A 15,279-nucleotide genomic window follows, 5' to 3' on the forward strand; every position below is an offset into this window, starting at 1 on the left:
AAAACAAACCAAGGCGCGAACATTTCCCCTAGTAAAATTAATAAAACTTCCGGCGGACGGGGAGGTTACAAAACCCAATATTTTGGACAGAGGTGGGTTGACTCGGTCCCTTTAATTCTCACCTGATTGGCTCTCTCCCGTGTTCTTCCTCATAGGAAAACCTTTGCTGTTCTGTTCCAGACCATATTGCAGCTGGGAAAGGTTATTTTGCTTTTCACAATGGCCCTCTATGCACTGGGGACAGGCATCTCGCAGGGCTGTTAAGCAGCACCCCATCAACCTCCCAAAAAGAAAATGTGGGGATAAGGAGAAGCCATAGCAACTGCAGGGAGCAGGGACTGAAAAGGGAGAGCATCCCCTCACAGCACAAAACTGGGGAAAGTTTTGGCTTGTGTTTTCCATTAAATCACAGCTCCAAAGTGTGGTGTTGAACAACTGTTTTATAGAGTTCTGGCTCCCTTTCTCTTTTCCCTCCTGGACTTCCTGTTTATTTCTCTTCGTTCCATGCATGGATGCAGCTGTTCTTCTCTCCCCAAGATGCCCAGGGCTTCCCTCTAGCAGATTTTCCTGTCCTGACCTGGCCTTTCTCCACATTAGCGTGTTTCTCTCCCCCTCATTCCTACCTTTCATGAGCCAATCTACTTTCCATCCCCTCTCCCCAACCTCTCTGTCCTCTCTCCTTTCCCATGCCCAACCTCTTTGCATGGAGACGGGAGCCCAGCTCCTGCTCACTCTCCAATGCAGCTGATGAGAGTGTTTTGGAGGGTGACTGGCAGTGAATTTTTAAGGCTCTCACTCTTTCACTCCAAGAGTGGGTGAATGTCATAAGCTCACATTAAGATGGAGAATTTGGGACAGACTGGAAATAGAATGAGGGTGGCAGGATACAGAGATGGTGCATTGGGGAGAATAGAACCAAGGCAGCAGGACACACCGTCCAATGCAGCCACCTCATGTGCATTGTGGGACAAAAGGTCCCAGGCCAAGAAGTGGTGGCTGTTTAGCCATAGCTGTGTACTGGCTTCTCCCGGACCAAATGTGTTGACTGGCCCATCCTTAGAGGGACAGGCCTGCAAAGCTGAGCAGCGTTGCTATGATATGGACTCCAGAGGCAGCACTCTCCAGGTGAGAGACTAATGCGCCCCCAGTTACATTTCATGAGTCATTGTGTTTGTGGAATCATTTTACACTTTGCAAGCCGGTTTTGGTACTGAGGAGAGGTGCCGAAGCCTGGAGTCTGTTTATCCACAGCACAAGCAACAGCATGCCATGGTCCCTACAGGCTGCTCCAGCAACGTGCTTCAACCCTGCAAGGACCACCTATAGGAGTGACAGGGGAGTCTGGATTCTGCATCTATTTGCTGCCTTTTCTGTAATGCGAGCAAGAGGGTGGGGAGCACATTGAGCCAGTTATGGCAGTGTGTGGACAGGGCAGGGGGCTGAGACTATGGACTCATTTCACATAGGAGTCACCCTTTGCACTGTAACTCTCAGTTGCTACTGTCCAAGGCGAAACGGAGCTGGTGACGGGCGAAAAGCCCCGCTCCCCATTCCCAGTGTCCTGCCTCTACTAGTTCCCTGTTGATTAATCTCAACCCTTTAAACATAGATGCGTTTTGTGATAGCATGAATGATTGTTTGTGTTTTCCTGTGGACAGTGAGTGCCTTTCTGGCTGGGAGTGAGGAAAGCACCCTGCTCTCTGGTGGATGGATTCCCTTTGACTCACTAGCCCATAAGCCACATGTGCTCCCTCTCTCTCTCTCTCTCTCAGCAGAGGAATGATGCGCTGAGCTGGTGCCTTGATGTGAGGAGATGCCCACAGGATGCCTTTCACAACGCCTGTGGGCATGAGAAGACTCCCGCAGTGGCCGAGTGTCTGGTGGGCGTTTAGAAGCCGTGATGTGGGAGTGTCAGGTGGTGAGGAGACCGTGTCCCCGGCCTGCTGAGGCTTGAGATTGACTAGGTCTGGTGAAGGTGGCCCGGGAAGGAAGGACACACGTGGCATCTTGGAAACCAGAAGTGGCGTCTGACGAGATGAGGCTCCTCACCAGCCCATTGCGCCGGATGCTGTTGGGCCTCCTGAATCTCTGTGAAGGAGAGGGAGGGAGTCCTGCCAAATGCTGTGTCCTAAACCCCCACCGCCTGCTTCGGAGGCAGAATTTCAGTGCTAAAATGACAGCCACTGAGCTGGTCAGCTACTGGCGAGGTGTGTTTGAGGCAAACGGGATCCCTGAAGCACAGGAATCGAGCGAATATATCGTTTCCTACGTCCTGGGAGCAAAGACAGTTAAGTGGTGCAGAAAGGATTATGGTTGTGTGGTCACAGCACTCCTGATTCGTCAACAGACTTGGTGATCTTGACTAGATTGTTGAATCTCTCTGTGCCTCTGTTTCCTTAGCTGTGAAATGGGGAGACTGACACTTCCCTGTCTCATACGGGGATGGGGGTGAGGCTAAATTCATTAATGTTTGTGAAGCATTTTGCCCTCCTCTAATGATTTCTATACAGGGGTCTGCCAGAGTTAGCACTGGTTATAGCATGGGAAACAGGCACCCAGATTGTGCCCGGACCTGTGGCTATGTGGCCTTGAATTTGGCCCACTCTCCTGAACCCCAGAACTTAGCAGGTAAATGCAGAGGAACTGTTTGAGTCAGTCACTACTAAGTCTCTATGTAGATTCTGCTAATGATTTGGGATCTCAAAGAGTCTGGGGTGTTATTTATTGGTGAATGTTCCAATACCCTTTAAAGGTGCTGTTCGGGAACAGGAGAAGGAGGTAAGCAAGCTGCACAGTTGGGCAGGTATTAAAGCTATTTCCTCTTCAGTTTCACAGCTTGGGTGCTGGCAGCCTCTCCACCCCACTCACATTGGAGCAGCAGCAGCAGATCCAGAAGCTGAGTACGAAGCGGTTACAAAGGTAGGAACGTCCCCTTTTAAAACCATCCCACCATCTTTTCCTTCCAGTGGGAAGGAAGTAGCATGGAGGAAACAAACAGAGCGAGGAGGGTTGTGTTCACATTCAACGGGCTAGAGCAGACGCTAGCGCTGTGTCGTCGTTGAATGACCAGGGAGTGGCGGTAATAGAAGTCTGCCATTGGAGCAAGGAGGCTGCGTCGGGTGGAACTTTACAAAAAAGGCCCGGCCCAGCTGGATGTTGGCTCTGAGTCCATTAGAGAAACTATCAGTAGTGCCTCGTGCTTTCACTCCCCTGTCAGTTTCCGCTGGCTATGGTCCTCTTCTTGGCTCCCTGACCTCAACTGTTGTGCAGTGTTGCTGTGCAGTGTTAAATAGCTGTCACGTTCCACCCCAGAGATGGCAGATCCAGCCTCTGGGGAATTTTCCTGATGTTGGGGTCTCTCTGGCTGTTATAGAGTTGGCAAAACCCAGTATTCCCCTCCCTCCTCCCCAGTATCTCTCAGTACAGGGGTGAATTTGGCCAGTTTCTGCAAGTCACCTGGAATTGGAGATGGTGGGGCAGTCTGTGAGGAGAGGAAATGCTTAGGGACTTGGATCACTGAGAAAACTGAGACCTCCAGAAGGCATCTGGAGTGAGCCTAGAGGAGATATGGAAAAAAACGTAACCCTTTGGATACTGCAGACATACATCCTCCCAATTATCCATGTGACTGGTGGTTGTGGAACATGCTTGTGTCCTGCAGTGAGGGTTAGCAATGCGATGCATGACAGAGGAGTCTTTTGGGGATTCTAGAAGAGGCATCATGTGTCAGTAGTGGATGCTGGGCTTCATGTATTATCCCCTCACTGCCCATGTGCTCATGGATCATCTTGTTAGACCCCTTCAGTTCCACATCCAAGGATCTTTAGCAGCGCCAGTCATTGCCCTCCATCCCCTGAAGTGAAATTGCTGGCAATGACAGTGCCCATGGCTTGGAGGTTGATAAAAAGGTGATTGAGGGCTTGTCTGTAACAGGGGAGTCTAGTCCTAATGTGATGTGTAACCCACCCCCTCCTGTTGCAGGATGCCTGTGCAGTACGTCCTTGGTGAGTGGGATTTCTGGGAACTGACCCTCAAGATGAGACCCCCAGTCTTCATTCCTCGGCCTGAGACAGAGGTAAGACCTTGGAAAGGAGGTGTTTAAGCTGCTCTTCCATGCACTGCATTGCTACAGATGTGCCCTGTACTTTATGAGAGTCTATAGGTGATGAGCTGCCCAGACTGACCATCTCACTCTTCCTTCAGGGTCGGGTGCGGGAGGAGGCAAAAAGGATATATGAGACTGTTGTAGGTGAACTTTGCTTCCTGGCCCATGCAGTTGGGGGAGAGGTTGTGTTTCTCCCAGTCCCAGACTAGGGCAGGTTTTGTTAGCGATTCTATTTCACCTTGGCCAGTCACAAGGAAACCCCAAGTGGAAGTAGTTGGAGCGCTTTCCTTTTTTTCTGCTATGTAATGGCTTTCTCCATACCCTAAGGACATAGTTAATGGAGCCTAATGGCTTGGTACTTTGATACCAGAATAAGAAGCCTGCAGCTATTCAGAGTTTATGTTAACAAAATCAGCGTGTGGTTGGAGGTAGCAATCACTCTTCTTGAAATCTCAGGATATTGGTAGTGGGTATTTGTGTCTTTGCTGGCTCAGATTGAGCCTGAGTTAGTAGGGGATGGAAGCTGGTCCCTTTGGGTAGCTTCTGCAGGACAGGCACTGAAGAAACAGGACTCAGATCACTGACTCATTCCCTAGGCCACCAAACAGGTCATTTCTGGCATGGGCTGGATTTGAACCAGTGTCCTAGACATGGTGGGGTCCATATCTCATCACCGACCCCTTGAGTCACCATGTTTTCCTCATCTGCCCGGACTGATGAGAAAGTAAGGAAACTGGATGGCTAAGAGGATTGGCCATGGAGCTTTTCACCTCTAGCTCTCTGGCTCAGATCTGCTCCCTGCTGGTTAGTAACTAAGTGCTTTTACCATTTGACTACAGCTTGGTGGCCACTATGAACTAAACTGGTGGGTCACTGCTCAGTTCCTCCTAGGCAGGTGCCCACGTCACAAAAATGACCGATACAATTAGCCCCCTTGCTGGCAGTCTCAGAGATGCCAAAGGCAGTGAGTCATGGAGACTGAAATACATCACCCATATAGGACTGATCTGCTACCTCAGGGGTGAGCCATATTGAGGGGGGGAGAGAGACTGTGTGGAAAGCACCTAGATATACTGTACTTGATCTGTAGATAAAGAGAGGATCTCCAGTCCCAGAGTTTTTCATCCTGCTTCTTTCCTTAACCAAAAATAAAATATTTGGGGAAAAAAAATTTCTATTATTTGGTTAGGCAAGAGAATAGGGGCCCGATCCAGCTCTTCCTGAAGTCAATGGCAAAGCTCCCATTGATTTTAATGGGAGGACGAGCAGGCCCTCGGTGAAGAATCCCATTACCCTCGCTTGTACAGTGACCGTATGAATGTTCAGCGCTGGAATCCCATTCAGGACTGTGACATCAGCACAACCTCATTAGTGTCCTACTAATAGAGCCCTGGAAATCTGTGGCTATCTGCATCCATGAGCCATATTTGCAGATTGTGGATTGGATGCAGATACAGATTTTTTATCCATGCAGAGTTCTACCTACTAGGCAAAATTGCACCAAGATTGCTTTTTCTAAATGTAGTGCTCGCATCCAAGAGTGGAGACTGCCCGAGTTGTGTCTGATGCCTTGCTTTTATCTTGCTGGTTATGGTTATTCAGTTTGGAGCAGGGGCCCTGAATTATTGTTTTCTTAGTTAGAAAGCTGCCCCTCAACAGCTACATCCAAAATCAACCGCCAAAAAGGACAGTTTCTAGCAGCTGTGTTGCATAGGTAGTCCTGTTCTTGTCAACTTCAGAGAGCATTTCCAGCCTCTGACCCTCTTCTAATTCAGGGCTGCAATGTTGGCACAAATGCCAGAGGGAGCTTGTATGTTCTGAAAGTCAAAACATCTGCTGATGAGGCTTCCTTAGGTGCTGTGCTCCAATTCTTTCCATGCAGCACCAGCCCGCCAGTCCTTAAAGGCCTATTGCATACAGAGCAGGCCGTGATTGCCAATGCAAGAGAGTATTGCTGGTTGTGCCCATGTGCTTGCATTGTTTGGTAAATTACAATGCAGTGTGCTGGAACATGCTGCATTTAAAGGTGTTCAGCGCAGGCAGGAACCCAGTGTGAAAAGCTAACTGAAGCCATGTCTACAAGGGAAAGTCTTACCAGTTAGACCACTATAACCCACTGTGTGGACACTCCTATTCCAGTATAAGAGTGGCTTTTTTTTCGTATAGCTTGAATCCCTTCACAAGTGACATAAATTAAACCTAAAGGAGGTCTCTGTAAACTGGAATAAGACTGCCCACATAGGAGTTGATCCTGGTATAACTACAGTGGTTCACACCTTAGGTCGGGATGGGCCAACTTTTTGGCCTGAAGGCCACATCAGGGTTGCAAAACTGTATGGAGGGCCGAGTATGAGGGCCTCCCCAAACAGCCTGGTCCCCGCCCCCTCCCCCTGACTTCCCCCCTCAGAACCCCTCACCCATCCAACCTCCCCTGCTCCTTGCCCCTGACCGCTCCCCCTCCCCCCGCAGAACCTTCCACCCCTAACCGCCCCTCCCCCCCGGAACCCCCCCCCCATCCAACCCCCCCTGCTCCCTGTCCTCTGAGTGCCTCGACCCCTATCCACACCCCCGTCCCCTGACAGGCTCCCTCCCCTCCCCCCGGGACTCCCACACCTATCCAATCTCCCCGTCTCCTGACCACCCCACCCCAGAACCTCTGCCCCATCCAACAACCCCTTGACTGCCCCCCGGGAACCCCTGCCCCTTATCCAGTGCCCCCGCTCCCCACCCCCTTACCATGCCGCTCAGAGTGGCAGGACAGGCAGCTGCGCTGCCCGGCCAGAGCCAGCCACACTCCCCGCGTGGCTGCGGGGAAGGGGCGACAGGCTAGCCTCCCTGGTCAGGAGCTCAAGGGCCTGGCAGGACGGTCCCGTGGGCTGGATGTGGCCCACGGGCCATAGTTTGCCCACCTTAGGTTATAACAAAAAATCTTTTCCATGCTGACAAGGGCATAGACATCCTAGCCACAGTGCCTTTTTAACCAACAAAATGCAGCCACATTCCTTCATTCCACCCGAGTGGATCCCAGCTGAAATCTCCTCAGGGTCACGCCTCTTCTGCACATGGGTGCCAAACCCTTTGTTGGCACAATCCTAGAGATTCAAAAGGCTTTAAATTTCTCCTTTGTTGAGGTTCCTGGGAGTGTTTCTTATGTCAGCGAATTCCTTTGCAGAGAGACGTGGCATGTCTTGCCACCCACTAATTTAGATCTAATTTGCCAAGCCTAACTGGAAGGAGGAAGCAATCAGGCAGGCACTTGTGAGAGGCCACAGGCTGGCAGGCAGCTGGTCTGTGCTGCTGCTGAGTTTGGGAGGACAGAGGAGTTGTCCTATGTATCATTTCATCTGGAAATATAAGAGGAAATAGCAAAGGATCTGATGAGTGAGGGTGATAGGGAGGAGTAGTGGGAGGGTGCTGATGAGTAGGGGTTAGAGGGGAACCTACCCTGTGGCAGAGTAAGTATCTGTCATACTCAGAAAGTGCAGCAGCAGCATATACCCCAGGCTGCTGTTGCTTCTCTTTTACCTGTTGCTGTTTCTTGGCTTTCTGTTGTCTCATCATCATTTCTGTAATGTCATATGCTGCTCAGCAGTGGCATGGCAAGAGATGGTGAGGTATGCTGAGCTTCACTCTTGCTGCTGTGTAAGTCTGTGTATTGCTCAGGTCTGATTCTGTTGATCCTACTTTAAATAATGGGAGCACCTGCTGCTGGCTCAGATGAAGCTGCTGTATTTTGAGACAGCCACTTCTGGTATCTGATGCAGAGAGATACGGCTGAAGATCTGAGTGTTCTTTGTCTGGCCTTAATCCCATCCTACACTGTCACCATTCCCAGCCGTGCCCTCTAGTTTAATGTCAAGCTAACAAAAACATTGGGAACTCAGTTGTTTGTTGTCTCGAGAAGGTGTGTGGGCAAGACCATTTACATCACAATCACAACAAACATGTGGCCCAGTTGACAGGCCATTGACACTACGTGGGAGCACTCCTGGGCCAGCTTTGGGGGAGGATAGTTGGATAGGAAGTGGGTAGGGACAGGTCCAGATATTGAGCACCATCCAGCTGGATGATGCTTTGTGCATGTACTCTTTCCAAGCACCACGTACTGTGCATAATCTGTTGCACAAGCTGAGTGGATGTTCAGCTCCTTTCACTCTGCTGCTTCAGACATTGAACTCTGTGTGGTGTGTTTCAGGGGTGAATGTTGCTTTGCATATGTAGCCAATGTAACTTTTCAGGAATTCCATTTTATTTTAAAAATGCAACAGGAAAATCTCTGATTTATTTTTTGAGCAAATAATGTAGTCAGTACATTTGAGCTGTCTTCCTGCTCGTGATTTGTCTGCAAGCAGCTTGCAATGTTCTCATAGCGATTGGTGGTTAGAAATCATTCACCAGATAACGTCTGAATAATTCTTGGTCTGTAGATCATGCACAGGCAGCTCACTGCCAGTAATTGTTATCCCATATTTGAACTGGTTCATTCTGTTTGCACGCAAGTCATCTGGCATGTTTCTGTTCCCTGATTGGCTGAGTGTAACTCTTACTATTGAGACTCTGATGCAGATATATTTACAAGTACAAAATGTGCTTCCTGTTGCTACTTGGTGAAACTTGGCTGCTTCCACAAATGTTCCTGCCTGTAAACATGGACACAAGCTAGGAGAAGGGGGTGTCTTTATTACACATTTGTAGAACACTTAGTACAATGGGGTCCTGGTTCTTGATTGGGGCCCCAAGGTGCTACATTAATACAAAAAAGAATAAGGAAACAGACACGTAAGCGGTGTGAAACCAGCAGAATAATATTTGATTGTATGAGCAAATATATAAATGAAAAATAAACACCTTTTTCTGGTTTTCTTTTTCACCTGTTTGAAATTCATCACTTTCTACTCTATTCAAGTTCTTACACTGCACCCATCTCCATGGTGTGTAAACTCTCAACCCACATTTTTTTTGCATTCATTTCAGCTCATACGGTTTCACACCCTTTCTTGTATTTTACATTAGCATTTGGATTCCTTTGAAACCCATCATGGTGAAGCTGAAATTCCATGTGAAACCAGAGTTCTTTTAAGCTCTAATAATTGGCTTTGGGTCCATGAGTGCTCGTTCAGTTCAGATCCTTGCCAGATTTCTTTAAGAAACTGATACTAAACTCTGTCTCAGAAAATTTCTGCCTATTCAAGGGCTGCCTAAGATTTCTGAGAATCAAAGTGAAAGGCTCAAGACACCAAAAACCTTTTGCAAGCAAGGTGGTTGGCTTTATTTCTGTATTTACACCCTAGATTTACCTATATCAGCAGTTTGCATGAGTGGAGATTTTCTTGCCAAAGGTTGGCTTTTCTCTACTTTTGATGTACTGTTATGTATCTTATTTTTTGGATTGAAGTGGTGCCTAGTAGTCTCCAGCATGGACCAGGACCCCATTGTCCTAGGTGCTGTAGAAACACAAAAAGACAGTCCCTACCCCAAAGAATTTACAGTCTAGATAGAGTATAATTTCACAATGGGTCCTTGGTCTTTTGGGGAAACACCTTCCACAAATTCCCAGGCTAGATTGTGTGCTGTTCTTCTGCATAATGTACAGGTGTTTTAGCCTCTTATGGAATAGAGAAAAACAAAATAATGTGAAGGATGCCTCAAGCCAGAGGCAAACCATATATTATCTTACATGTGTAAGCACAGGCTAAATTAAGCCTCCTCATAATTTCACGTATATGAGTTTTTAATTTGATCCTATTATTTATCTCCTAGATTATTTTGGTAACACACGTCTCACCTCTAGAGGGCACTCCAGGCTCAGATTCCCTCCCTAGGTTCATTTGACTTCCAGGAATTATTTTCCTGTAGCTGATGATTAACAGAGTTTCCGGTGTCTGTTTTCCTCCCTGACTGGTGAGGCTGTATTTTTAGGCAAATTAAGGCTTGCTTTTAGAAGTAAACATTGTCTCCCTCTAAATCCCTCTCCCCTGGAGATGGCTTTCCTGCCAGAGAGGGATAGTTGGTTCCATCCAGAACCTTCTGAAACTCCTTCCTGTGGACTTGCTGAATGGAGAGCCACAGGAAGGGACAACTTCCAGTTATCCTTAGGAGGCTTTGCCCCCTAAGCCACAGAATGGTTAATTAGCACTACCTCTGACCCTCCTCTTAGGCCTTGTCAGGGCCCACTGCCCCACTTGAGCCTTAGGGGATTCATCGTGACAACCTTTGACACCTCCACAGCCCTGTGGCTGGCTGGGATATCAGCACCATTTCAGAGCTGTAGGAGGCTTTTTAACCCCAGACAAGCCTGTCTTAGATTAGTTGTGGGGGCTAGATCATAGAAATAGATCACTGACCTGTAAAGAGGAAAGGATGGAGTCAGGACTAAAAGGCACATTCAGCATGAGAGATGTGTGCATGTGTGTGTGTATGAATCGTAAACCCCATCTTCTGTGGGATGGCTGGCTGGTTATCATTGCTGTGGGGCAGAGTTAAGGTTTTTTTGGGGAACGTGCATCCTTAGTTGTGCATTTCTTAGGTTTCTGACTCCTTTTTTTGTTTTTGTTTTTCTTCTGGCAAGAGCAGGGGTATTGTGTTTTTATTTATAACTCTGATGTTCTTGAATGGGAGTATGCACTAAAACCACTGCTGTCTACTTGCCCCCTTCAGCTAGGGGTGTGATTCCTAGATTGCAGAGAGATACTCACGTTAGCTCAAAAGAGTAGTGTAGCCACAGAAGCCTGGGGAATGGTATCCTGATCCAGCTGCCCTGATTACGTACCCACAGGGTTCAGGCGGGTTTGTACTCATGGTAACTAGCCTGTGCCACTGCTCACCGCTGCCCATGTTACTGTGACTACAGCCATCGAGCTAGTGTAAGTATAGCTATGCAAGCTGGGAATCATACCCCTACCTTCAAGTGTAGGCTTTGCCTGAGTGACATTTTGTAGGTGTTGAAATATGTTATACAAGCATGTGATCAAAGTTGGACTCATTGAGGGCTTTCATGGATTATAACTGAACTTTTAGTTAACCTTAATTATGAACTTTTTAATTTCTTCAGAGCCACACAAAAGGGAGAAGAACAAGAAAGATCTGGACTCGTTAATCTGTGTATTTTAAATAGACAGATTGCAAGGTGGGGGATTTCTCCACTGTTTTATGTGTAAGCGGCATTGTGTTCATCTGCTTGAGAAGCCAGTATTGATGCTGGATTGATCGAAGCCTCTGTTTTTATTCCTCAGACTCCTTGTTAATGCCACAAATTGCATCACTTTTCAGCAAGTGCAGAAGGCATGTAGTCTAGTGGTTAGAGCCATGGATTGGGAGTCAGGAGACTTGAATTCTCTTCCCAGTTTTACCAGTGAGCTGCTGTGTGACCCTTGGCAAATCACTTCCCGCCTTTGTGCCTCTGACTTCCCTGTGTGTGAGGTGGAGATGCCAATGCTTGCCCACCTTTGGAAAGGGCTTTGGGATCCTTTGATAAAAGGAGCTGTGCTAGGGCAGCTGGAGAGTGCCAAAAGAGACTCAGAAATGTCAATTTTTAATTAAAAATCCCCAACCTTCCTTTGCAAACACAATTTGCTCCCCTTGGTGCTGGGCAGAGAGGAGGCAGCTTTCCTTTAGGGACACACATGGACTTGGACATGCTTGGAATGGATTGACTTAATGCATGCTCTGGGTATCGCCCCTCCACCATACTAGTTGTTCCCTGTATCTCTCAGCCCTCATACCACACATGGACTCTTACTTTCCTGCCTTCCAAGCCTCTGCTCCTTTGGAATCCTGTTCTGTTTGAGATTGCGATCTCAGGTCCATGTTTTTCAGGTCCTTAGCTGAGAGGCAGTGTGATTTAGCAGTTAAAGTACAGGGTGGGAAGTCAGGACTAGAGCTGTGTGAAACTACCGCAGAAAAGTAATTGGGGAGAGTTATTTGAATAAAGCCTGCAGATTAGCTTGCACAGAATCCATGACCCATTTCCTTTGTCCCTCACCAACATTAGCCTAAATGGGGTTTTAAGAACACAGAATCCTGCCAGACAGGATCAGATCAGTGGTTCATGTTGTCTGGGATCCTGTCTTTGACAGTGGCACCCGCAGCTTCAGAGGAAGCTGGCATTTTGCGAATGTTCAGGGACAGTTATGAGGGGATGAAGATTAACGCTGGAGGCATCCATGTAGCTGCCTCCTGGTCCATATAGGATCAAAGGCCCCCCTCAGTGGCCTTGTGTTGGGCTACTGCCCCGAAAGCACTAGCATGGCTGCCTCAGCACCCCATTGGCATGGAGTTGTCTAGGGTCTGTGTGGGAGGCTTGTGAGGTGTGTCCCTTTCCCCACACTGCTGGCCAGGGGATGAACTGGGATTGCTGTGAGCTGTGCTGCCATCTGAATATGGAGCTGGCCTGGAGGCCTTGTGTTTAAAAGGGGTCGGGGGGAATTTCCGTGGCTTCCATATGCTCATGTTTCCTGCTTGGCCTCCGTGTGCCCTGTTGCAGATCGATTGGGAGCCAGTGGACAAACAGACAGGAAGGGGGCGATCAGATTAGGCTCTGCAGGGAGTCCTGGATTCCGGAAAGTGCAGTTTCTGGGGAAAAAAAAAACACACGTAAAAACATTCCCAGGAAGCGAGAGTGTGTGTCTCTGGGTATTTGGACAGGGGTGTACACCCAGCCTTCTGTATCCCTCACTGTCTCCCCCTGCTTCCCAACTCTAACCTGAGAGATTCATAGGCGGAACACCACCCTGACTGTTGACCCTCAAACCTCATTGTCCCTGCTGCCTCAGGACACTTGAGCCAGGAATGGCATGACTCAAAGGGATGCTCCCAGGGAGTGCTGAGAAGCATCAGAGTCAGCCTGTAGGAAGTGTTTGGGGTGCTAAGAGGGTTAACATGCTATCTCCCTGCCCCTGCAGCTGTTAATTTTGTGTTTTGTGAAAGAAAAACATGGGGTTACTCTCCAGTTTTTCTGACAGTACTGATTATTAATATTTATTATCTATGCTATCATAGCTTCTAGGAGCCCCAGTCATAGACCAGGAACCGATTGTGCTAGACGCTGTACAAACACAGAACAAAAAGGCAGTCCCTGTTCCAATGAGCTTCCAACCTATAATACTCTATCATCCCACTGCTGGGCCCACACACTGCTCTGCCACTGCACCTCAGCCCTGGCCTACAGCCCACCCTGTGGTACCTATCCTACCCTCAGCATGCACAGTATTGAACTGCAGCACCCCGTCCTAAGTCTGTTAAGCACAGAGACTGTCAGCAGCACCAAGCTGTGCAGGGTTTCTGTGGTACTGTTATACAGCCACTGGAGGATGACTAGATATCAGCAGGTTCTTTTCGCTTGTACCCATAAGAGATTGCATGAGCCCCCCACCAAACTCTCAGCTGAATCGCTTGCTATACCTCTGCTGACAGCTTTCGCACTGCAGTCTCCTAATGCAAATGGGACGTAGGATGACATCAGCAAAGCAGTGCTTGACCAAAGTTCGCACTGTGTTCCATCCTGAGCCACAGAGAAGTGGTTGGGGTGAAGAGGTTAATTACACAGGGGCTTTTCAGCATTTAACTAGTTTCTTAAGGAAGATGTTTTTCAAATGATTTGTTCTTGTAATGAGCCTGGACACAGTGAATAGTTTGTGATGAATAACTTATTCCATGAAATTCACTTTTTAAAATTTAATTCACAAATTTCCTGTGAATGGCTTGCAAAATTCTATTAATCTGTCAAATAATTTTCCTGAACAGTCATGGCCATCATAGTGTAGGTGCTTCGTACAGCAACGGAAGGCTTTTTTCCATCAGTGTAAGTAATCCACCTCCCTGAGTGACTGAAACTAGGTTGACAGAAGCATTCTTCCATTGACCTACCAGCCTGTACTCTGGGGGGGTTAGGTCAGCAGAGCTACAACACTCGGGTGTGAATTTTTCATGCCCGTGAGCGATGTAGCTAGGTTGCTCAACATTTTAAGTGTAGTCCAGGCCTAGGAATCAAGTTTCCGAGGTGGATGCTTGTACTTTGAATCTTAGATTTGCTGTTTACTTGAATATTTTTGCTGTTGGAAAGAGAATAGAGGAAGGACATTCGGTGAATGGGACGGGGGACTGGGACAATGGAGATCTGGGCTCAGCCACAGATTTCCTGTCCTTTGGTTTCCTCTCTGTAACATGGGGGTAGAGTTTCTTACAGGAGGGTGGTGAGAATAAACCCATTAATGACTGCAAGGAGGTTAGATATTCCGGGGCATATGTAAGCATCTCTCTAGAAGACAGTGGAAAGGGGTGTGAACCTGGCCAGTTCAGATTCAGCATTTTGATTCTAGCTAATAGTAACAAACAGGGTAAGGTGATTTTTGTAGGTATTTGCTCAGCTCTAGTCATGAGACTCTCAAGTGTATTTTCACCTCCCCATCTTTGCATTGCAAGCTGCCTGGCCATATACTATCTGCCGGATGGAGCTGCATAGGTGGAGAGCTTGTGGTTTGGGTTCTGGCGAGCGGTGCCCTGACTTTCTCTTTGTGCAGCTGCAGTTCCAAGAAACACAGTGAACGAGAGACCCGGCCACAGGGAGGGGGGAGCTAATACCGAGAACCTGTGAGAATGTGTCTGCTGGAGGGGTGAAGTCAGGGTTCATGGGGAACTGGGAGTGTTTGCAAATGTACACATTTATTTCACAATTAGCTCGTGAAGTGGAAAAAATAACCATAGCACGAAGTTAGCTGGATTCAGACAGTAAAGTCAAACAAGCAACAGTGGATACACCTTTTTTTTTTTTTTTTTTTTTTTGCTTGGTAAAGGAGATTGTTTGGAAAGCTTCCCCCCCCCCCCCCCCCCAACTCCAAGGATGCCCTGCTCCATTCCTTTTCCAGTCTCTTCTTAAATTCCCTCCCTGTGTCAAAGATAAAGAGGGGCTGGAAATCGCTGCCTCCAGAGGCTGCGAACAGCACCCCATTTGTCTGCCAAAGAGGGTCACTAAAGCAATGTACTCATTGAGCCCACGGCCTCTGAAGTTCTCCCAGCCTGGTTCAATGGGGACGCCAAACTTGGATCCCCACACATAGCAACCTTTGCCCTCTTCCTACATCCCCAGCCCAACATCCTATAGATGATTACACAGTGTATGGATCCTAGGTATTATGTATGGATCACCATGGATGGGGCTATTATATTTGTGGATTTAT

The 15,279-nt window shown here is 48.0% G+C and overlaps 1 protein-coding gene across 1 annotated transcript in view; it reads left to right on the plus strand.

Annotated features, from left to right (window-relative positions):
- Positions 1 to 15,279, plus strand: part of HEMK1 (HemK methyltransferase 1, mitochondrial release factors N(5)-glutamine) — a 50,923-nt gene that overhangs the window by 499 nt on the left and 35,145 nt on the right. The window contains exons 2-4 of the mRNA XM_074958285.1: positions 1,773 to 2,287; positions 2,828 to 2,919; positions 3,982 to 4,075. Of these exons, the coding sequence (XP_074814386.1) occupies positions 2,036 to 2,287; positions 2,828 to 2,919; positions 3,982 to 4,075 (438 nt within the window). The 5' untranslated portion in view covers positions 1,773 to 2,035. The remainder of the gene's footprint in view (positions 1 to 1,772; positions 2,288 to 2,827; positions 2,920 to 3,981; positions 4,076 to 15,279) is intronic.

Source organism: Natator depressus, chromosome 7, assembly GCF_965152275.1.
Source record: "Natator depressus isolate rNatDep1 chromosome 7, rNatDep2.hap1, whole genome shotgun sequence".
Taxonomy (NCBI): domain Eukaryota; kingdom Metazoa; phylum Chordata; order Testudines; family Cheloniidae; genus Natator; species Natator depressus.